This window comes from Lepidochelys olivacea (assembly GCF_965140295.1).
Source record: "Lepidochelys olivacea isolate rLepOli2 genome assembly, chromosome: 4".
NCBI lineage: Eukaryota > Metazoa > Chordata > Testudines > Cheloniidae > Lepidochelys > Lepidochelys olivacea.
Genome location: NC_140414.1, coordinates 81,945,898 through 81,969,658, shown reverse-complemented (window position 1 = coordinate 81,969,658; position 23,761 = coordinate 81,945,898). Strand labels below are relative to the sequence as shown.

The 23,761-nt window shown below is 39.3% G+C and overlaps 1 protein-coding gene across 1 annotated transcript; it reads left to right on the top strand.

Annotated features, from left to right (window-relative positions):
- Window positions 1-2,474: 2,474 nt before the first annotated feature.
- On the top strand, window positions 2,475-23,344 carry AGA (aspartylglucosaminidase). The gene is made up of 9 exons (XM_084627082.1): window positions 2,475-2,721; window positions 6,836-6,989; window positions 7,849-7,961; window positions 11,071-11,183; window positions 12,947-13,064; window positions 14,203-14,278; window positions 15,374-15,481; window positions 17,258-17,391; window positions 18,248-23,344. The coding sequence occupies exons 1-9, from the start codon at window positions 2,541-2,543 to the stop codon at window positions 18,346-18,348; spliced, it is 1,098 nt and encodes a 365-aa protein (XP_084483208.1). The 5' UTR covers window positions 2,475-2,540; the 3' UTR covers window positions 18,349-23,344.
- Window positions 23,345-23,761: the final 417 nt, after the last annotated feature.

Below are 23,761 nucleotides of genomic sequence, written 5' to 3'. Positions count from 1 at the left end.
AATAATTTGACTCCATACATCTGAACAAGTGGGTTTTTTACCCATGAAAGCTTATGCCCAAATAAATCTGTTAATCTTTAAGGTGCCACTGGACTACTCATTGTTTTTGTGGATACAGACTAACACGGCTACCCCTCTGATACTTAATAATTTGTGTTACTAAATTTTGACTACCACTTGCAAAGAACTGTCATAGAAACAAAACCAACCAAATCTACATTTAAACAAGCATCATGACCCAATGCCATGCTGTCATGTGTCCTACCAAACATTCAGGTTCCTTAAATGTCCTGCCCTCGAGGCTTGCATGATGCAAATGCATTCATCATGATCAGTATTTTCCAGTGCACAAAAACTATGTAGGCAAGTTCTTCATTACTTCATAACGATCCCTACTCCTTTTTTATTTATCTTGTAAAAAGATGAACTATACAAGCTGTTCAGTAACATAGCCAATTTAGAATAGTGGTTAATTTTGTCTTCCTTTTCATTTATTAACAGGCCTACTTTCTTGTTAGTAATTCTTTCTCCTTATTCTCTTAAGCAAGCAGTAACTCATACTTTTTTTTGCCCTTATCTTTTCCCTGCAAGCCTTATAAAGAGATATATAGCAGAAATAAGAACTTTAATATCAGAAATGAATTAGCTAACAGGGTATTTACCTGAATAAGGTTTCTTGCAATTTTACTCTTGGGAAATCTTGGAAGCTAAAGTCGAGTTATTCTTGTGGTCAGACCCAATATTTTAAGCGTGTTTTATTATGTTGTTGACTTTTGTAATAAAGGATAATACTGTTGCTTGGTGACTACAGCAGCCTTCCAAAGTTTGTGGATTATTTTGTCATAATAATAATAATATAGCTGCAGGCTTTTTAAACCAGCTTGGGTGTACTCACAATTTATGCATGCCTACACACTTGACCTTGCCATATGTAAGACCCAGACATCTCATCTTCCTTCTTTCTGATGAATTGTCTAGCTATATGAGGCCAAATACATTCCTGGTACAATTTCATTGAATTTGACCCATGATGTATTCCAGAAGACCAATGATATTGAGTGGAAAAGTATTTCTGCAATACCTTTATAACACCCCAGTTCTGAGAGCAACAGTTGGTTTCTCTTGTTGTTCATAAGTAATAACTGGTTGCTTGTATGCAATTATTCAGAACACAATCAGTGTCTTGTATTGACTGTGTCTGAGGTGCTAACGTCAGGTAAGCCTGGGGCTTTAAAATAATTCAAGCTGCTATAGTAACATAACACTTTTAAACTATTTGTTGCAGGTGTTTTTTAAGCAGTACATTTTGAGCACAGTTGGCGGGATTATGAAAATATGTGATATACATTGTGGTTGTTTTTCTTTTAAAAAAGATAAACTTTATAAAGTCAGCTTCAATAAATGATTTGCCACAATAGCAGAAGATCATGGAAACTAGTTAAAGCCCATCACAGAGACACTCCCCCTCTGCTAGAAGATACACTCATACAAGAGCAGAGTGACACTTAGAAGCTGATGCATGAATCTTATGATCATACATAGAAAGAGCATACTTTTTTCCAAGAGCATTGGAGCCTGATTTATTGTGTTCAGTCTTAATCACTGACAAACTCTAGTTTAATTGTCAGGCCTCCCAAAAGTATGACACTAGCTTAAAAATCATAAGATTTTAAAAATAACTTGTGGGTTCTTTTTATTTGCCTTCTGGTTTGTGAGCCTTTAGGGTTCCCCCTTTCAAGCTTTTCTCTGCAACCATGAAGGCTAAAGTCCTATCTTTTTTTAAATGACACCTGATATTCTCCTGGTAACCACAACTCCTGGTGTTGCAGTTTTCAGACAAACATCCACTATTATGAGAGGTGGCAACAACAGCCGCACCTCAATACAAATAATCATTGAAACATAATGAAATAAACAACACACATTCACATCTCAGATGGGGGTGGCCTACTCTGTGCATTGCTAAGAGTCATCCAAGTGGCACAGGTGCTTTCCTGGCTAGCAACGGTGCCTGTCCTGAGTTAGGGTGAGTGCCTACACCTTGTCCTGGCCGCAGAGCAGGAGTCCCCATGCCTGGGACATTAGGCATCACCTCGAGGCCGGCTCCCCCTCTCCTGTGCCAGGGCACCAGCTCTAACTCACAGAACTTGGGTGAGAGACCCGAGGCAGCCCCACTCCAGGGTGGGTCAGAACTGGCACCCGGGCACAGAACAAGGGGGGGTCCAGCTCACACCTCAGCCTGGTGCAAGTCGGGGGGGTGGAGGGGGGCAGCCAGCCGCCTGGACTGAGCGGGCGGCAGCTGAGCCCCGCCCACAGCTTAGCAGCACATGGGCTCTGCCGGGGGGAGTGGGGGCTGGTGGCGGTAACAGCACTGACTGCACTGGAGAGAGGAGGGAGGGAGCTAGGAACGGCGAGGGGGCGGGGCCATTCGCTTAGCCAAACAGCTCCTTCCCCTCCCTCACGGTCGGGAGCGTCTTCCGGGTGGGATTGTGAAATTGTGGCCGCGTGATTAGTCACGAGCTCAGGCGCGCGCGTCCCGGATGATGTATGAGTGCAGCCGGCGCGCGGCGATGGGGTGCGGCGCGCCTCACGTCTTTCGCCTCCTCCTCCTCCTCCTCCGGCTGCTGCCGTCGCCGCCTGTGTCCGTGTCGGCGGGCGTGAGTCCAGCGGCGCTGCCGCTAGTCGTCAACACCTGGGCGTTTAGGAAAGCGACGGAAACAGGTGTCGCTGGCTCCGGGCTTTGCCTCGTGCTGCCCCGGCTGGGCTGGCCGGCTCCTGCGGGCGGGGGGCTGGGGCTGCTGTTGGGGGCGGGGGCGCGCGTGTTCTCCTTCGCACCTGTGCCCAGCGCAGGGAGCGGTGCCGCCCAGGGCACTCCCCGCAGCGCCTGGATTGCAGTGGGGTGGGGTGGCTGTGACTCAGGTCTTGCTCTGCCCTCCTTGATCGCGTGGGGGAGGCTGGGAAGCAGGGAGAGCTGCTGTTCTCGGGGGTATTGCTGGTGCAGCTATTCAGAAATGCTGATTTAGCTAAACGGCTACAATTGCTGTGGATAGACGACCCCAAAGAAGTTCCTCAGCCAACCTCTCTACGCTTTTCAGAGTAGCAGCCCTGTTAGTCTGTATTGGCAAAAAGGAGAGGAGGACTTGTGGCACCGTAGAGACTCACCAGTTTATTTGTGCATAAGCTTTCGTGATCTGATGAAGTGAGCTGTAGCTCACGAAAGCTTACGCTCAAATAAATTGGTGAGTCTCTAAGGTGCCGCAAGGACTCCTTTTCTCTCTACACTTTGGGGGTCAAACTAGTAATGGAAGTGTTCAAGCAATAGGAAGTGAAACTATAAAAATGTCAGTTAAACATGGGGGGGATGGGATATTTCCTAACTTGGGCATCTGCCCCAACATTTAAATTTTATTAAAAGCTTTGCAAACCAAAGCGTAACAGGAGTGTTTCTATGTTGCTGTCTGTAACTATAATTTTAAAAACCACCACCATTCCCCACCAATGTTTGAAATCCAAATAGCATACCATTAGGAACCTACACATAAAGGTAATCTGTTTATTTTCCTTTTTGCGTTTTCTCAGTTTGGACCATGAAACACCATAAATTGGGACAAACTTGAGTTTTTACATTACTTGCACTTCTAATAATCTGAATGGATATTAGTAACATAGGTATTTAAAAGTGTGCTTAAAATATATATATTTTTTAAAAAAAATCAGTGTTTCTTCAGAGTCCGTCCAACATAATTCTTTAGACAGCAGCAATTCTGACCATTATTAGATTTTTTGTTGCTCTGTTTTACCTCTGTTAGGAGGTGTATATTGTAACTTACAGATAAGATGTGTATTTCTGACTCTTACTGTTGCCCACAAAGACAGATATAGGTTGTAGAGACAGATTTAGAAAATGCACCCAAGCTAGACTACTGTAGTTTTGATATGAATTCTTTCTTGTTAACTCAGTTAAAACCTAATTTTGTCAGCAGTGAAAGATCTCACTTGCAATGTAAGGCTCTGTTTCTGCCAATACTTATCCACATGCTTAAATTGACTACTTTTGCATAGTCTCACAAACAATGGGGGAATTACTCAGAATAGTCCAGTTTAGGTATGCTATCACCCATGTCTAGTGGAGGTCATAATGGAGGGTGCCAGTATTAGGTCAGGCTGTCCAAATTTGGCAAACGCTCCGAAATTGGTGATATATCCTATAGTTAGATTTAGCCAAAGCAGCAAGGTATATGTGCTCCTGGGTCACTTTATTAGCTCGTCATAAAACCACTGACAGTCTAGCTCGGGGTGGGCAAACTTTTTGGCCTGAGGGCCACATCTGAGTATAGAAATTGTATGGTGGGCCATGAATGCTCACAACATTTCTGGTTGGGGTGCGGGCTCTGGCTGGGGGTGTGGGCTCTGGGGTGGAGCTAGAAATGAGGGGTATAGGAAGGGCTGGGGGTAGAGCAGAAGGGTTTGGAGTATGGGAGGGGCTTCGGGCTGAGGCGGGAGGGGCTCCGGGCTGAGGAAGGAGGTGTGGGGGAGGGGGCTCTGAGCTGGGGCTGAGGGGTTTGGAGTGTGGGAGGGGGCTCTGGATGGGGGGGGTGCTTGAGGGCTCAGGGTGGGGCTGAGGGATTTGGGGTGCAGGAAGGTATTCAGGGCTGGGAGAGCAGGAGGGGGATCTGAGTTGGGGCATGAGAGAAAGTCGGGGTGCAGGCTCTGGGTGGCATTTACATCAAGTAGCTCCCTGAAGCAGCAGCATGTCCCCGCTCCGGCTACTACGCAGAGGCGCGGCGCGGCAGCTCCATACACTGCGCTGTCCATAGGTGCTGCCCATGCAGCTCCTGGCCAATAGGAGCTGCAGAGCCTGTGCTTGAGGTTTGGGTAGCATGCGGAGACTCATGGTTGCCCCTACATGTAGGAGCCGGAGAGAGGACTTGCCGCTCTTTCCAGGAGCTGCACGGAGCCATGGTACGTGCGGAGTGGGGCAAGCATCCGATCCTGCTCCCTGGCTAGAGCTCGAGGGACAAATTAAAAGGTCTGATGAGCTGGATGCGGCCTGCGGGCCGTAGTTTGCCCACCCCTGCTTTAGCTAGTCATCTTAGTGCTGCCACATTTACCACCGAGACAAACTGGACTATTGTGTTGACAGGTTATTAAAACCAAAATTCACCACATGCTGAGTTCTTACAGCCCCCAAACCAGTCACTTACCACCAGGTGAAGGTCCACTTCAGATCTCACCAAATACAATGCTGCAGCTAATCCTTTAGTAAACTAACTAAAGATTTATTAACTAAGAAAAGAAATGAGTTATGCAGAGGTTTAAAGCAGGTAAGTTACATTGCAGGTGAATTAAAGTGTGTAAATCCAAAATGCTAGCAGGGATGTTATATTGGATGGTTTTTTATAAGTCTCTGATTTTCCCAAGTAGTAGTGGGAACCTCAGTCCTTTGTTCAAAATTTTCCTTGTCAAAATTCAATAGTCCAGAGATGTGGTAGAAAAGAAGAAAGAGGTAAAAGGTGCTTTTTGTTCTTGCCTTTTATATCTTGACCTCTCTTCTGGAAAAATCCTGGCTATTTCCTAGGTGTAGACTCAGCAGTTCTTCATATGAATTGCAAATTTTGCTTGCACATTTTGGATGCTATTGCTAGGGTGTCTTCACAGCTCCTTTTGTTACTCCTGAAGGGTTAACATGTGGATGCTTTGGAGACTCACAAGTTCAAGTTACAAACACATAGCAAAATGTCATAACTCCATACACGATATTGATACACACATTATTACAAGACAACTATACACCGCCAATTATAACTTTTTCAGTGATACCATACAAGGTATATTTTTGTGCAAGATTTATCACAGTTTTGCAAGTGGTGGTGACCATATTAGTGTAGTCGGTTGCTTTCCCCATTATACAGCATCACATACGCACATAAATATTTGCAGGATCTGGGCCTGTGTCCTAATCCTGCTATTTGTTCCAGAGGGGTGGATCTCTGCACCCATGGGGGACTCCATTAACTTTATTGTGGCTTCACATACACTCAGGGCTCTGATCCCATGAAGCAGTTTGAATGATCAAGGTCTGTGGGCCAAGTTCAGCAGGGCCATTTGTGTTGACTCACATAAAAGGCTTTTTTTGAGCCATAAACTAGATCTCAAAGGATAGATGACAGAGAGGGAGCAGGGAAAAAGATGGTTATTTTTAGTGCTGCATAAATACTGTTTTTAGTTTCTGTTTATTTATATACTTTAAACACTGTTAGGTTTATTTTTATACCTGGCACGTTTTAACTATGGTTAATTGTGTCTGAAATGGCTCTTAAGAAATGCTTTTAATATAACATTTTCCTGTTGTATATTTTAAAAAAATCTTTAAATATGCCATGATCCTGCATAGGTACACAGACTCCATGTGGGCTTGGATATACCTGTGTGAAAGAGTTTGTATGTATGTGTGGCTTTAGTGCTATTCACGCCTTGGAGAGAAGGAGTGCTTTAATTACACAACAGTAAATGATTGTGTTTTTTTTACTTATACACCATAATTGTGGACACTATCTTATACTATAATTGTGGACACTGTTGCAACAACTCTCCACTCACAAAAATATTCCATCGCTTCCCATTCAGAAACGTTATCCAATTATGCAAAAAATGTTGACTTTTTATATCCCGAATAACACTTTCTCTAGTTTCACCTAAGAATAACAACACATAATACAATTTACTTTTACCTGCCATACTTGGTGTAGTTTCATGTGTGTTTTGTTTTTATAATTTTAAATGAAATATTAGACAGTAATTATTTTCACTTACCAGGTGTTTGTGTTGATTACAGCATGGTATATCTTAAAGTCAGGAGGCTCTGAGCTGGATGCAGTAGAGAGAGGTTGCGGTCAGTGTGAGACTGATCAGTGTGATGGAAGTGTGGGGTTTGGAGGAAGTCCAGATGAACATGGAGAAACAACATTAGATGCCATGATTATGGATGGGTAAGAAAGTTACTTGGAGAAGGGAATAATACTAAGGATTTTTAGTACAGTTCAGTATGATGTAAACATTGTTATATGTACCATGCCATCATGTTGATGTGTTCTATAGACATTACACTGCACTCAAACTCTGATATTAACTGATGTGTTCAGGGGTACAGTAGAAAGAAGGAAATATCCAATCAAACAGGGAATAAATCGCCATGGCACCAGGATGTTTGGAAGCTAGCTAAGCATTTTTCTTGCAATCCCTGACATTCATTTCAAATAGCCTGATTGCCAGATAGGGGAGCTAAGGGATGCATATGGAGTTCCTGGATATTGAAGAGTAGAGATTCTCCTTGAAAATTAAACATAATGTACAGTACCTGTATGACTGTTTGTCTAAAGAGGCAGAGAAAAGCTTACTTTTGCAGGATTGGGATATCTGGAGGTTTAAGCATAAGCTTAATAGAGAACCATTTGCTCTTTAATTTCCATACAAATTTTACTTTCTTGGCAATTCTGTGTTACGTCTTTTAGACCTTATTCATTGTTTAGGTCTGACCTACACTTTGAAAGTCTTACTAGAGCAACTGGTTTGCTTAGTGGTGCAATTACTTATACCTGAAATACTTAACTAGTAAAACTTAAATATGTATGCATTTATATCAGTACAAAGATGATTTCCACCAGTACAGTATAACGCACCTTTATCTTGATATAACTGCGTTCAGGGATAGATAAAATGGCACAGCTCCTTAGTGTAGACAAGCACAAAGTATCTATAGGAAAAGATATGTCATTGTTTTATTATCCTCTGTTACTGTTTAATATATGCATGCCTTAAATATTTCTCACTTCCGTTTTCTTGTTTCAGCAACACCATGGAAGTTGGGGCAGTAGCAGATCTCAGACGTATAAAAAATGCTATTGGTGTAGCACGGAAAGTGATTCAGCACACTAAACACACATTATTAGTGGGGGAGTCAGGTAATTATGTGCTTTATTCAGTTATTTCCAATTCTTATCCTTGTCTTAATTATCACTGTACAATAAGGAGACTTACAATAGATAAATCTTGATAGTGGAGGAATCCCCCACATATATATTCAAATGAATGCTGTGAAGTAGTTGAAAAGCATTTATCCTTCTTTAAGTTTATTAAATATCTACAAATTACCAGGGTTTTTTATTCTGCTATTTCTGCTTGAACTAAAACAAAGGGTTTTATGTTCCCTCTACAGACTCAGCTGCAACTATTAACTTTGAATGCCAGAGCTGTTTGCATATCACTGAAAATGCACATACTAAGTAAAGATGTTTTGACATAAGACACTATATAAATGGAAGCTGGCATATGCCAATATTTCATCTTAAAATACAAGGGAAGCTTTGCTAAAAAAAAATGAATGGCAGAATTGGTACTTAATTTTATTTCAAAGTTCATTTTCCTATTTATTGAGCACAGTCATTGTACTTTGCAGTTTAAAAACATACATGAAGACTTTCTGCCTCAGAGCTTGTAAATAAATCAGGTACTGTACAGCTTGGCACAACACACCACGTATTGATAAATTCTATAAACAGTGGAGGTTTCATCTTTTTAAGGTAACTTAATACTTTATTGGTGGATTAATATCTTGTGACTTTATGGAAGAAATGTTACTATGAAGACTTTGGTTGACTTAAGGGCTTTTTAAGTGTAGGGGGCTGCATGGAGGAAGTCATGAAGGCAAAGATTAAATTTAAAAAGAGGTGATGTGGTCAGTGACAAGAAAGGAAGATGAATTTGGCAGTAGCATTTTGGATGGAATGAAGAAAATGAGACAAGACAGAGGAGACAGTTGCTGTAGTTGATGCGAGGACTCCTTTAGGTCTGGAAAGGGAGGGCTGGAGTTTGAGATGCTTTACAGACCTTTTTGATTTGACCAGGAGGCAGTCTCTAGTGACTGTGGTAAGAGGAGTATCGGTAGCATACAAGGGATTCAGGAGGGAATGAGTAGAGTGGGAAGTAAAGAAAGTCACAGTAGACTTTGTGCTTCAAGGTGAAAGGGGTTTGGGATGGGGTAAACTAAAAGATGTGTGGGAATAGCAGAGCAACCTGGAATACCAGGAATGAAGTCTGAGAATGACTAAGAATAATGGAGGTAGGTTTGAACAGAGAGTCAGAGGGGTGACAAGCTTCAGCACCGTGTGTCAGAAGGGTAAAGAAGGTGGAAAGGGGGAAAAACAAATTCTTTGTGAAGGAAGTTGAGTCCTACAATTTTCTCTGGAAGTGCTCAGCGGGATGAGAGCAGGGATGTTGGAAGCCAATATGAGGCATGACACTGGGAAGTGGTAAGGCAAACGCTGACTGGAGAGGACAGCAGACTCACTAGTGTGTGGAGTTGAATTTTAATATCAGTGGAGGAGAGGAAGGCACATTTCTGTTCCACACAAAGTATTAGAAACAATTTAAAAAAAATTGTCCTTAAAATGTACTTAGAACAAACTAGAATGACTTCTTGTAAGAGTTTTTCTACAAGATTGTTTCTGCTTTTATCAAGCTACATCGTCCGATACCCGTATTCTACATATTTCAGCTCTTGTTTGGAGAGTAAAAGAAAAAATATTTGAAACTAGGATAGTCTCCTTAATTTTTCTGTCCACACAGAAGTTTCTTTGAGTGATTGACAGAAAAAAGAACACAACTGTGCCCTTAACTGTTCAGCATAATATAGAATATACTGTAATTGATAGTATTGTAATGTGTGGAAAGTACAGTACATTATTCCTGGTACTAAAATGTTAATGGGAATTCGTTCTGTTTGGTTTTCAGTATTGAAAATAATTGAGTCTTATATTTCTGACTTCCTAAACAGTACTCTGAGTCCTTTTCAGTTTAAGTGATTCCAAATTATATCAGATAGGGAGTATGATAGATGCTTTTTTTTTTTTAATGAAACCATGCTACCTTAGTGCACATTACCCAACAGCTCCACTACAGAAGTCCTAAAAGGAGGATCAATAAACATGAACAAGCAGACTTTTCTTAGCTCATGTGCTCTCTTGCTTGTTTGTTCTAGATACTGAAATGTCAGTAAATATCAGTAACTTTTGCTCATGAAACTCCCAATACATACGTAGCTTTAGAAAAGCAATACAAAATTAACTTCTAAATCAATTGAAAGTTTTTTTTGTAATATTTGGATAAGCGGAAACTCCTAAGAATCTTGTAAAACTATGTATTATGTTCACATAAATGTCAAAGGACTCAAACATGGAAGGGATTGGTAATTTACAAGTCTGTAAACAATTCTGTCTGAATTTGATTTCTTCCAGATTGATAATTCCAAAGATTACTGTAACTAAAAGATGAATTAATAGCATTTTTCTATTTTTTTCTGTTCATTTACTTTGCATTTGGCTGTGCTTTGTGGCAATTGCTTTCATTCTTTCTCCTGTATAGACAGTCAGTTTACCCTACTATTGATTTGTTTTTCATACTGTGACAATTATAAAAAAAAATTAAGAAATACATAATAAAATTTAAATTTTAGGAAAGTGTGATAGTAAAGACACAGAAATTGTCAGAGGTACTCAGGGGCAGGTATTGATATCTGAGTCTTTCTCTGCTTACCTCATACTTTAATTACAAAAACACTATCAATTTGATATCTAGACATTTTTAATTTGCTACTTACAAATTTTTGATTGTTTAAAATTTCCCTGTTACACATAGCACAGTCTTGATTTTGGATGGTATTTGTCCTTTTTGAAAAGTTTTGCTCCTTTTGTAAAGCAACATGTCTGAAGAGAAAGCTCTCTCGTCATAGTCAGAGAGAACATATTTAAATGAAGAAACAAAAAGACATAGTAGATAGCATCTCTCCTCCTAGAAGTGTGGGATATAGTGCCCTCAGTAAAGGAGGAATTGGATGCGATGGTATATCGGAGATTACACTGACATGCTGTTTGTCTGAAGAAGTATATTCTATAGTTTCAGGGGGATGAGCTATATATAAACTAATATTTCATCTTGATCATAACATATAGTGTATGATAAACCTAATGTACTCATGCTACAATATTGCTGAATTTTTCTTTTTGCCTGTTAAAGCCTCACTGTTTGCAGAAAGCATGGGATTTCCTTGTGAAGATTTAACCACTCAGAATTCTCTTTCAATATATTTAAAGTGGCTTAATCAAAGCTGTCAGCCAAACTACTGGAAGGTACAGTATAATTGTTTTATTTTAGAAATTTGACCAACATTGCTTGTTACTCTTGACTTATTAAAGAAAGAAATACTTCATATTAAAGGAACAAAGAATGTTCCATTAAATATTTTTTAAAAATCCTGGAATTCTTGCTAATTTGATATACTTGGGGATTGGAAAGCCTGTTTGCTGCCTGATTTGTAGAATTCTGTTAATATTGATGTTAGTACAGTGGTTTTTCATTGGATTTGGAAGAAAATGCTAACCCTCAAAAACAGAGGATGATTTCTCAGTGAAGCTGAGAGTGCAGAAACTTAAAATTGAGTTTCTAAATGAAATCCCTTAGTGGGAATTAAGGCCTTCATCTTGCAGGTATTTAAACATGAGTGACTTTTACACATGGAAGTAGTCCCATTACAATCATAGGGACTACTCATAGGCTTAAGTCTTTCCAAAATTGAAGCCTAAATTGGTAGTTATAGATCAGGGGTCTCAAACTCAAATTACTTTAGGGCCAGTACCAGTCCTCAAATCCTCCCAGCGGGCCAATAATGTCACTCATGCTGCCCAGAACCTGCCCCCCAAAACTCTGACCTCACCTGCCTAAGGCTCTGGGAGGGAGTTTGGGTTGGGGAGGAAGTATGGGGTAGGGGATTAGGTTGCAGGCTCTGGGAGGTAGTTTGGGTGGGAGAGGAGGTCTGGGGTGCAGGCTCTGGGAGGGAGTTTAGGGTCAGGAGGGTGGGTGTGGGAAGGGGGGGTGCAGGCTCTGGCAGGGAGTTTGGAGGCAGGAGGGGGTATGTGGGGAGGGGGTGGCTCGGAGAGGGGGGGGTCTGCCGCTTACCTGGGGCTCCAAGGGGGGGTGGGGCGGGGGGCCTCCATGCACTTCTGCCCCAGGCACCACCCCCGCAGCTTCCCATTGGCCACAGGAGCGCTCAAGGCAGGGACAGTGCATAGGCGCAGCACCCCGCAGCCACAGGGAGGGGCCAGCAGACATGTGGAGCGAGCAGGCAGCTGCTACTCAGTTCTGCTGCGCTGCTGGGGCCCTGGGCCATTGTAAATCGCCTGGCGGGGAGTGCCTGGGGGCGGCAGGTGGGTTCAAGGGGGGACCTGGCCCCAAAACTGCTGGAGCCCCACAGGCCACATTGGGGAGGTTTGCGGGCTGCAGATGGCCTGCGGGCCATGAGTTTGAGATCCCTGCTGTAGATGATGACAGTCATAAGTTAGCATGTTTGTCCCTGTGCACAGACTGTTACATGCTTGCAGAGCCCACTCCTCTGTAGATTGTTGTCTGTTTTTGTATCTGAAATACAGTGGAATTGAGACAGTTTAATTTGGTACATACTCTCTTGCTTATTCATTTACTTGAAAAGGTGTCTTGCCTAAAGTATTACTTGTAACCAAGTTTAGTCATCTTAAGTACAAGAGGATTACTTTATCTCTTAGTGTGGTACTAACAGCAACTTTGTTTCTGTGGTTTCTTTATCTTGCTGAAGAATGCAAACTTGTTTTGACCAAAGAATGAGTCTTGTGATTGTTCTGCTGCTTTTCTCTAATAGGCACTATCAGATTAACAGATCCTGTACCACACATTATGGAAAGTCAGTCAATTCATCTCTTAATAAGAATATCCATCTCTTTTGTAACTTCAGTACAACTGTGCATTAGATATCTTAAAATATTGTACAACGGTGGAATTTAGATTTTTGTTGCAGTAGTTTGTTTAAAATGCATCTTTACTGAAATATTAAAGACTCATATGAATAAAATATTGATTACAGAATGTAATACCAGATGCCTCAAAATCCTGTGGACCATACAAACAGACTAAACAATTAAATAGTGAAGAATGGATCAACTCACAGAAAAGAATAAATATTCATAATCATGATACAATTGGTAACACTCTTTGGTTCTTTTATGCTAAAAGATGTATTCACTTTTTTGCTTCATGATCAACTCAGTCTTACTGAGTTCAAATAAATTATTTCAGACTGGTAGTATACCAGATATACAGCACCATTTTCAAGTGTGTGTACTATTTATGCACGTGTTATAAAGGAGTTGGTTGCAACTCTTTAGTCAATTTAGGGTTTGTAAATCTAGAATCTATTTTAATGTTTCCTCTTCTTTTTAACTTTTTGATTTGAGCAACAGCATTGTTTGCAAATTTGTATGTTTAAAATAGGTTAGGAGTAATAGTCTTGTAAAGACTTTCAGACTTTACTGGTAAAGCATTTTTGGTTGTTGCATCGTAGGCAATTTTGTATGTTTATAACATTTTCTTGTATTTCATGATTGATTTTTCACGTTGTCGGCATAGCAGACGTTCCAGAACTGCAGACTTTGGAGAGACCTTTCCAGACAACTCAGTACAGATTATTTATCTATATTTTGTCAGTTAAATTTTATCTTCTGCATTTTGGACTGGATCTTTGTCATGCAAAAAATCTTCAAAATTTTCATTACCAAAGAATTACCACTTAAAATTTTAAGTGCTGAGACACACACACACACACATTCATCAAAGTACTTAAGAACGTGCCTAATTGACTTCAGTGGGACTACTTACTGCTTTAAGAATCTTTCTGAATTGAGGTCTGAATTCTATAATTGCTGGAAGTAAGGGGGTGCTAAGATTGGTGGGTCATGTGTTGAATATGTCACCTCTTCATTTGTACTTAGTTAAGGTAGTTAAGCTTTATTAATGTATTTTCAAGTGTGTGTTTATACTAGTGGCTTTTTTGGACTCTTTTTAAAATTTGGATAAAAAAATTCACTGGAGAATTTAAATTATACTTATTATTGTTTTACCAAGAATGATTATATATGGCCCAATTTTCAAATGTTTTAAAATACCAATATTTAGGTCCCTCTGAAAATCACAGCTCAGGTGTAAAACTTCATTTTAAAAATAGAGCCCTTACAAGGGCTATAAATATATGATCAGTTTTTATGCTGCTGAATTGTAACCGATGTTTTAACAAATATATGAGAAATTATTCTTGTTAAGCTTCACCATTGTTTAAATTTATAGGCATGATTGTAATTGGTGGTTCCGGAAATGTTGCAGTTGGGACATCTACAAATGGTGCAGTCCACAAAATCCAGGGGTTAGTACTTGTAGTTTGAGAAAAATACATATGGTATTTGTAATCCTTGATTTCATGTAATTATCTGTGTAGGTGAGGTGATATTTTGCTTATCTAAATGATCGTGTTTATACAGGGACTAGCACAACAGGGCCCCATTTTCTGGTGGGTCTTTAAGGTGCTGCTGCAATTACAATTTTTAATGGGCTTGTTTTTTCAACTTTGTGTATAAATATAGTAGAAGTTACTTTAGGCCTGCTTTTTTTTTTTTTTTCCATTTTTAAATGGGAGCAAGAATAGGTTCTTTATGAGCATTGTCTAAAGAATGTGTAGATCTAGGGTTACCCTTGCATATTTGATGTTGAATTGAGTTTGCTGCTTTATGCTTGTAAAAGCCTGGTGGCCCCTTTAAAAGCTTTTTTTTAAAAAAAAAAAAAAAGACATATGACCCATGTTTTCACTCTTGAAAGTTAAAGAAACTTTAAAAAACTCGTGTCAATGATAAATTTGATTTGGAGTGACTCAATAAATATCTCCAGAACTTTAGGAGTCACAACAGGATCAAGGAATGAGGGCTTGTTTACACATGGACCTATTCCTGAATAACTCTGTATGAACTCTCTTATTCAAGAATGAGCGCCTTTTTCCAGATTTGCTTAATCCACCGTCAAAGTGGACTAAACTGAAACAGAAACCTTCTGTATCTTGAAGGAAGAATACTCTGGAAAGCTGAAACTGTGGAACAGTCACTATTTCACCGAGTGATTTTGCTTTTTTCTTGGCAGTGTATTTAAGTGTCCAAGTGTCAGTCCTTATTACTGAGAGTAGAGAGCTCTCATTAATGTGGTGTAAGATTAGGAGTTCCTGGAATATGAAACTGTAAAATCCTGGTGTATTCTCATTGCTGCTATTTGTTATGTTGTGTTGTGTTTTGTTTAAACAAGAACCCAGTCTAAGAATTTGCCTTTTAAATATTGGGTCTAGTTCTGCTCTGGTACACTGATACAACCCCACTGGCTTCAGCCAGGTTGCACAATAGTGTAACTGGGACCAGTATTTGGCCCATTATAACTGTCTTCATTTTAACTTGATGTTTCTTTTCCTTCCTCTATATAGTCGTGTAGGGGACTCTCCAATAGCTGGAGCTGGAGCCTATGCTGATAGTACAATTGGAGGAGCGGCAGCCACTGGAGATGGTGATATCATGATGCGCTTTTTGCCCAGGTTTGTCCCTTTGGGGAAGATTGCTTACATTTTTGCCAGAGAATTCCTGTGAAACAAATCAACAAATAAAGTGATGAATTAATAAAATTGTTGGTTTTGTTGGCTGCTTAACATATTTGGCCATTGCTTCCTTTTTTATTCATACCAATCAACATGGCCAAAAATACCAGACTAGCCCCACATCCTCTCTTACAGACAACAAATCATTTACCAATTCTTTAACATGTTTTCTGCTACCTCATTGAAAATCCTGCAAACGTTGCCAAACCTGGGCTTTGACAGAAGAAATGAGTGGATTTCAGATCTAAATGTACTCCACCAAAAATGCTTTGTGTCCTACACTCAAGCTTCAGTTGTGGGAACAAACACTTCTTAAGTGTTAGGAAGAAGAGAAAGTGGTCTCAGAGGTGGCTATTTTCTTCACCATTGGAATTGTATATAGTCAGCATCTTACTTTGTGCCTGCTCCTTTTCATTTCCAAAAAATGGTGTAGTAGTCTGTTTAAAATCTGGGTGCCTGAATTTTGCAAATGGTCTTCATGGGTAGCCTCAAATAGAATATATTGCAGTACTCCATTCTGGAGGTTACAGAGACATTGATATTTACAATAGATTTCAGCTCACAAGATAATAGTTAAGATGCTAAGTCCTCTTTTAAGCAGCTTGAAGAACTGTTTGCAAAAGCTTGGAATACCAGTGCTTTATGCATTCCGGTTTTGGGAAATGACTGGACTAGAAGACACTGTCTATGTCCTTTCTGTTTGTCAGTGTGCTTGTCTTGTGCAGAATAGGGTGTGTAATCTAAAGCAGAATAGCTCTGAATTGTCAAACGTCCAGAAAACAGTAATTATTTTGCCCCTTGATTTTTTCACTTCTGAAATGTTGATGTATGATATAAGTTAATATCTCAAAATAATTGACTTATGAGGAAACAAACTATGGACGATAGCTCTACATTCAAATTTTTATCCGGCTGAGGTGAATAGATAGGGTTTTTTTTTGGTAACTTGTATTTCTGTGACAGAAGATATTGAGTCCAGAGATAAGGAACTTCCCAAAATGTGATGATAGTCCTCCTCCAAAGCGCCAGATTTGAAGCTCATTCCCTCCTTACTTGAGTTTCTCTTATTGTAACAAGACATAGTGGCTTGATACACAGTATTTATGTTTTCTGAAATCAGAACAGACTACTCCTTTTAGGCCCATGTTGTGCTGTTACTCAAAATTGTTGACTTTTGAGATTGTGCATTGTGGAAATGTAGAACTGGTTAGCAGTATCGTTAGTCTAATGATATTATGTGGTGTTACTATAGATATGAAGGTATTTAGTTCGGTTTTGCATTTAAAATAAAACACCTTTTAAAAAAAAAACACCTTTTGAAGCTTCATGGCAAATCTGAGACAACTTTTATAAAAAAACAAAACAAAAAACCCCAAAACACTTCATTAATGAGGAAAAACAGCAATTCAGCAGTTCTTGCAAACTCCAAGCAGGAAAGGAGTTGATCAGTAGCTTAGTCTCCAGTTTTGTATTTGTGTTCATATGAACAAAGCAAAATAATTTACTTTGTTCATATGAAGTGGACATGAATTGCCATATTTTTGTATCACTAACTGAATACCGTAATATCTTCAACATGGAGATTTGGCCAGTAGTTTTTTTTTTTCCCCTGTACTCCAGTAATTGATTGAGTTCTGAGCTATCATATTTTAGAATGTCTATTTTGATTATATTCAGTCATAATGAGTGTAACTTCTGATTTGTTTCCTAAATCAGCTATCAAGCAGTGGAGTATATGAGGACAGGAACAGAGCCAGCTATAGCTTGCCAGAAAGTTATTTCCAGGATCCAGAAGTATGCTCCATACTTCTTTGGTGCTGTTATCTGTGCCAACACAACTGGAAGTTTTGGTATATATTACTGTTATATTTTGTTCAACACAGAGAACTTTGACACAGACAAGTGAAACATAGAGATGTATTTTAAAGCAGCAGGCTGCAACTTTAACCAATATTGGGGAGTAGGGGGAGCAAGGGGATTTTCCACTCTTACTATCAAATACCAGATATTTTATTAGGTCTGGAAGTACATAATTAAATGGTATCCTGCCAAACACCCCATAAATCCAGGTTGGCCCTCTTCAGCCTAATACCTTAAGATTTGTACAGAACTTTCCTGGAGGAGTTAGTAAATACTCGAAACTATTTATAACCTCAATTTCTCATATTTTTATAGGTATGATTAATTTGAAGGTTTATAAAAAAAATTAAAAATCCCAAACGTCTTTAGGATATGGCATAAGGCAGTCTGAATGTGACTGTAACACAGCTTCAAAGCAATCCAAGATCAGTCATTATTGCTGGGCATCTCATTAGTAAACTCTTAGATCAGTAGAAAGTAAAATTTGCTGATCAATATGGCTTATTGGGTAGACTGCTTGTTGTTGATCTCTCTTCCCACAGTTCTGTATTTGAGCGATTATAGTTGTAGGAACGCATTACACTCATCACTATTAAGATATATTTTTTCTAATTTACATTACTGAGTTTATTAAGTGCACTACACTGGTAATGAGCATGCTGTTTCCACATGAAAAGTAAAATGCTTTTGAGAAATCTCAATGTTGGGTTAAACAGATTGTAAAAGGAAATTACACCATTGTACCAGAATTAATAATTGGATCTTTAGAAGATGAAATATGACAGACATACTAATCCTATAGGGAATAGGCAGGTCACTTTTGTTTCTTTTTTTTCCCTTTCCCAGGTGCTGCCTGCAATAAAGTTCCAGGATTCACTCAGTTTCACTTCATGGTTTATAGTCCTTTGCTAAATCAGCCATCTGAGCAAGTAGTAGACTGCATTTAATTTTTTGTGTACCAACTGCATTTACACTTAAAGACCAAGGAGGAAAAGAAGGCTGAAAAGGCTCACTGACTGCCATTTTACAAAGTGTTTGCAGTTTCCTTTTGCACAGATATTTGAGGAAGAGTAATGTATGTGGAGATAGCACATATCACACTCACTTTTTTTAATGTATTTTGTTTTATTACCATGTCACCAGTATGTCAGTAAACTTCATCTGTAGTTTCTCAATCTAGCAAACGAATCTGTTAATCTGGCGGGTTATTTCTAAATTCTGGTGGGCAAGTTGGCTTCATCTACAGGATGAACAAATTTGATTTTTTTTTTAGATTCCAGGATACTGTATAGAGATCCAAAATATCTACTGATGATAAAGTGGTATTTCAAAATACTCAGCTGGTATATGTGGATGACTATAGTTTAAAATGGGAAATGCCTTTTGGAACCAGTCTCAAATACAGATGAAAGTTTGCACGACTGTTGTACCAAGAAGAACTGGAGAACAATTTCATGTCTGAATGGACAGCAGCAAAGTAAGCTTCTGCTTTTGTGGTGATGCTTCATCGTTCCATGATGTTCAGTCACAGTGATGCAGTATTACATTGCAAATGTTATCCTGCAGTGTCAGGAAGTTACTCTATTTTGTGGCTTTTTGTGACTCAGGTACACTCCCTCCTTTCTTCCTTTATTTCTGGGAACAAATGAAGATGTTTCTTATTACCTTCCAATCCTAAAGTGTTGGGTAGGATCCCAGCAACTGACTCATTTTCAGAAGATGGCTTCCATACTGTGCTCTCCTTTTCACTTCCCATGTTGTGTTCTGTCAGCGTGAGCAGTGCTTCTGTGATCAGTATTCCATTGCTGCCTAAGCTCAGGTAAAGCACCCATCAGATGTACAGATTCCGAGCCCACAGGTCAGTTCTAGAAGAACTGTGGGTGGAATAAGACTGATTTTTCTGTATTAAGTGTTTCACTGGCCATAATTCATTTTTGTAAATCTCTTAATTTTAACAGTCCTTTTTGGCAACTGAACCCCAGATTAATAAATTAGAGGTGATAAGTAACAGTCAGCATGGATTTGTCAAGAACAAATCGTGTCAAAGCAACCTGATAGTTTTCTTTGACAGGGTAACAAGCCTTGTGTATAGGGGGGAAGTGGTAGATATGGTACAGCTTGACTTTACTAAGGCTTTTGATACTGTCTCGTAAGCAAACTAGGGAAATACAACCTAGATGGAGCTACTATAAGGTGAGTGCATAACTGGTTGGAAAATAGTTCCCAGAGAGTAGTTATCAGTAGTTCAGTCATGCTGAAGGGCATAACGAATGGGGTCATGCAGGGATCGGTTCTGAGTCCGGTTCTGTTCAATATCTTCATCAATTATTTAGGTAATGGCACAGAGAGTAAACTTATAAAGTTTGCAGACAATACCAAGGTGGGAGGGGTTGTAAGTGCTTTGGAGGATAGGATTAAAATTTAAAATGATCTGGACAGACTGGAAAAATGGTCTGAAGTAAATAGATGAAATTCAATAAGGACAAATGCAAAGTACTCCATTTAGAAAGGAGTTGTTACAAGGAGGAGGGAGAAAAATTGATCTTAACCTCTGAGGAGAGGACAAGAAGCAATAGGCTTAAATTGCAGCAAGGGTGGTTTAGGCTGGACATTAGGGAAAAACTTCCTAACTGTCAGGGTAGTTAAGCACTGAACTAAATTGCCAAGGGAAGTTGTGGAATCTCCATCATTGGGGATTTTTAAGAGCAGGTTGGACAAACACCTGTCAGGGACTTTCTAGATAATACTTAGTCCTGCTTTGAGTGCACGGGACTAGACTAGATAACCTCTCGAGGTCCCTTCCAGTTCTATGATTCTAAGAAATTCTGGGAACTGTCCTTCTGATTCCTAAGTGTGGAAATACAGTACTTTCTCCCATGTTTCCTCACTAGTCATTATATAAAAACTTACACTGATAGATCTCTTGTCTGTGGTCTTTGGATATAGACATTACTGCTTGAGAGGTATAGATTTGTTTTCTTTCTTTAAATTACTAATCAGTAATCTGTCGCAAGTCAGGATGCACTACAATAACGCAACTTATAAAAATACTTCTCTTTTTACTGGCAAAATTTAGCTTGGGGTTTTTTGGCTGCTATTTATTTGTTTGGTAGTGTAATAAACTGTACTGTTTTCTGTAAACTTTTCCTAGCCGCAAGCAAGCTGCCACTTCAAATATGTCACTCCTTTAGTAACTTGTTACTGTTCTTGTGGTGGCTTCAGTTTTTTTTTTTTTTAAATTAGTTTCTTCTCCCTGGTTTCTCAGGTTGTGATAATACCTTTACCCATAGATGGCGCTCAACTACTCCCATTTGCGCAAGGTTTTAAATATTGATTCTTGTAGCATCAGTTTTCTCCATTTAATTAGAATTTTCCTATCCCCAGCCTGCCACTTGTATTGAAAATTGAATTATGAGGTTGTCAGTCCTCTTTGTAGGATGCTTAGTAAATGGAAATGCTTCCTTTGTCCTTGTTCTGCTCTGTGAGTGCCCTGTCCCCTGCCCCCCTCCACACACACACGCTTTGTAGGTTACACCTCTAAAGGAGCAATTGCATGTATACAATGGAATTTTATCTTTAGAGAACAAAATTATTTGAGTACCTAGGACCCTGAGAGTGCTATTTCTCATTTCATCTCCTACTACATCTCATTTGCAGAAACCAAGTTTTATTTATAATGTACTGCCATAGATTTTTGAAGATCTGTTTTAAAAAATCTTTGATCTTCTAACTTAGCAGGCTTGCTGATCAATTGATTAAATCAAGAGCTTGAGATTGATAAGGAAATTTAAAAGGGGAAAAAAGTAAAATACTTATGGTATGATATGGTCATTTTAAATTAGCTCTGTCTACTTGAACAAAACCACTGGGTAATGCAAGCTTACTTTAATGTATCTTAATTTTTTGGTGTCCTTGAAAACTCTGCATTAAAATGGTCGTTGCCTTATGTTCTTAGTGTCTATGTTTTTAAAAGCTGGAAAAGCTTCCAGACAAGACTGGCTGTTTTTAATGACCTGCTATTAACTGTTCTGTTGATGAAGTTCAATTTGGAGGATTCATTTCCTTCACTAGCTGTTGAATGTGGATAAAAAGGTGCTTTAAGAACACTTGTGGAAGGTTTTCATGGGTTTGAATTAACTATTCAGAATGCTTTTCCTCTGTAAAAGTGTCAATTCTCTGTACATCTTGTTAATTTTTATGCAAACAAGTAGTCAAAGGGCTAGATAAACAATAGGACTTAAGCAAGTAAGGCCAATATTTAAGCACAACTTAGATCCTGAAAATTCTTGCTCAGCTGCTGCTTAACTCTGAAAGCGCCTAAGTTGCCACTAGTGGGCATACATAAAACCCTCAGGTCTGATGACCCTGAGCTGCTTGGAGTTCTAGCTCAAGTCTAAGTCTCAGTGGAATTCTCAGATAAGGTGTTCCCCCATCTGTCTTGTGTGATCCAGTGGGCATGCTCAGAGCTTTCCTAACCTGCACAAAAGGCAGCTAAATTTGGGTGGAGAATGTCCAGAATATGTGACAGCTCAGCTGTGATGTGAGAAACTTGTCCTCAGATTCCCCACTCTGGTTGATTTGGAGCAGGGACTTCAACTTAGGTCTCCTATATCCCATGTGAATGACCTACACACTAGACTTTGGGATATTCTCCTGTTAGAACTGTTCCATGTTCTATCAATTAAATAGTCCTTGGGCTGCTGAGGGGAGAGTGAATGTATAGCTCCCAAGAAGCAGGACTAAGCTATTGAGGTTTGAGCTCGACATAGTAGAGAACAAAGGTGTGTGTGTGTGTGTGTGTGTGTGTGTATGTATGTGTATATATATGTATATATATATATATATGTATATATATATATATATGTATGTATATAGGATATAAAATTGGGTTGGGGGAAAAGGGGAGCAATGCAATGGGAACTCTTCCACTTTCTTCCCTTTTGAGGAGGCTTGAATATGCCAGGGAGCATATTCTGCTGAGCACCTTGGGTCTGGCCCTCCTTGGCAGAATTTGGCTGCCTTTCAGTGAGACATGGATACCAGTTATGTGGGATTGTTTGCACTTTAGGGCCTGAATAATATTGCTTCCATTTAAATTAAACCTGTAACCTAAACATAATAAAATTTATACCATTTAGGAACAAGTTATTGTGAGTATACAAGAACTTAGCCCTGCGGGGGCGGGAAGGGTGTTAAGTGTTTGTAATCTTATCTGTGGAGCTCCTAATAATGCCTCCATAACAAGAATGAGCTATTTCTGAAACTGTCATGAGAGTGTGAGGGTATGACATTTGGTGATGAATTATCTGTTGGCAAAATAACTCCTGAGATAATTATAATCCAATCATAGTTTGATTAAAAGAAGAACATATATTCATAAAACCATTTCCCAAATGAACGGGGATCACTCTTCCATATGGAATTGAGGGTCATCAAATCAAGAACGGTTATAGCTCACTGTTAATGTGTTTTCCTGGGAAGAATGTTAAAATATTAAAACAAAGGATATTAATAGAGGCAAAAGACCAGAATTGAATTTATTTTATTACTGTTTCAAGACTAGAGAAAATTTGTCACAAAAACTTTTGTACTGGTCTGCCACAATGTTTCCAACCTTGGCAGTTCACCAGCTAGTGAACCTTAAAATGACATTCTGACTTTCTGTTTATCACTGTGGCTGCAACAGGGTTTTTGCATCCACTAATTGGAGAGCTTGCTAGACAACTTCATTCCACTCAAAGCTGGGAATCCACATATAGGTCACAGAAACCATTTGCTTCATTGCGTTACCAGTTCTTAAAATAACTGCTAAAAATTACAGAGCTATTTAAAGGGGAATGAAGGGGGACAGCGAGATGGTAATTGGCATGATGTGATGTCATAGTTCAATAACTTGTTACTCATCCGTTGTAAATAAACGTTCTATTACAGTAATATTGAAAATGTTGTGTGTTATATGTATATGTACGCACCATGGAACTAATAAGAGATGTCTCGTAACCTTGATCGCTGCTTAAAAGTTGTATCAGTATTGCATTTAATAGTTTAATTCACTTATTTAGCACACTGAAGGGTTTATGATCTAGAAAGACAAAACTTAAAAAATAGTATGCACAAAACAGGTAAATGTACATTCAACACTGGGATCCTTCAGGCGTAGTAAGTGTATTGGGTCAATTGGGGCACCTGTTTGTGTCCTGCTTGCTGAATCCTTTGTAGTGTTTTTCCCCAGGAATTGAAATTAGGGGGGTGTTGGAATATTCAGGGGGGGTGAAGGCCGATGAGGGTTGAAACTGTGAGGGTGGGCTGTATGGCACCAGAGTAAAAACTGAAAAATGTTTCATGAGCATTTTATTAGTT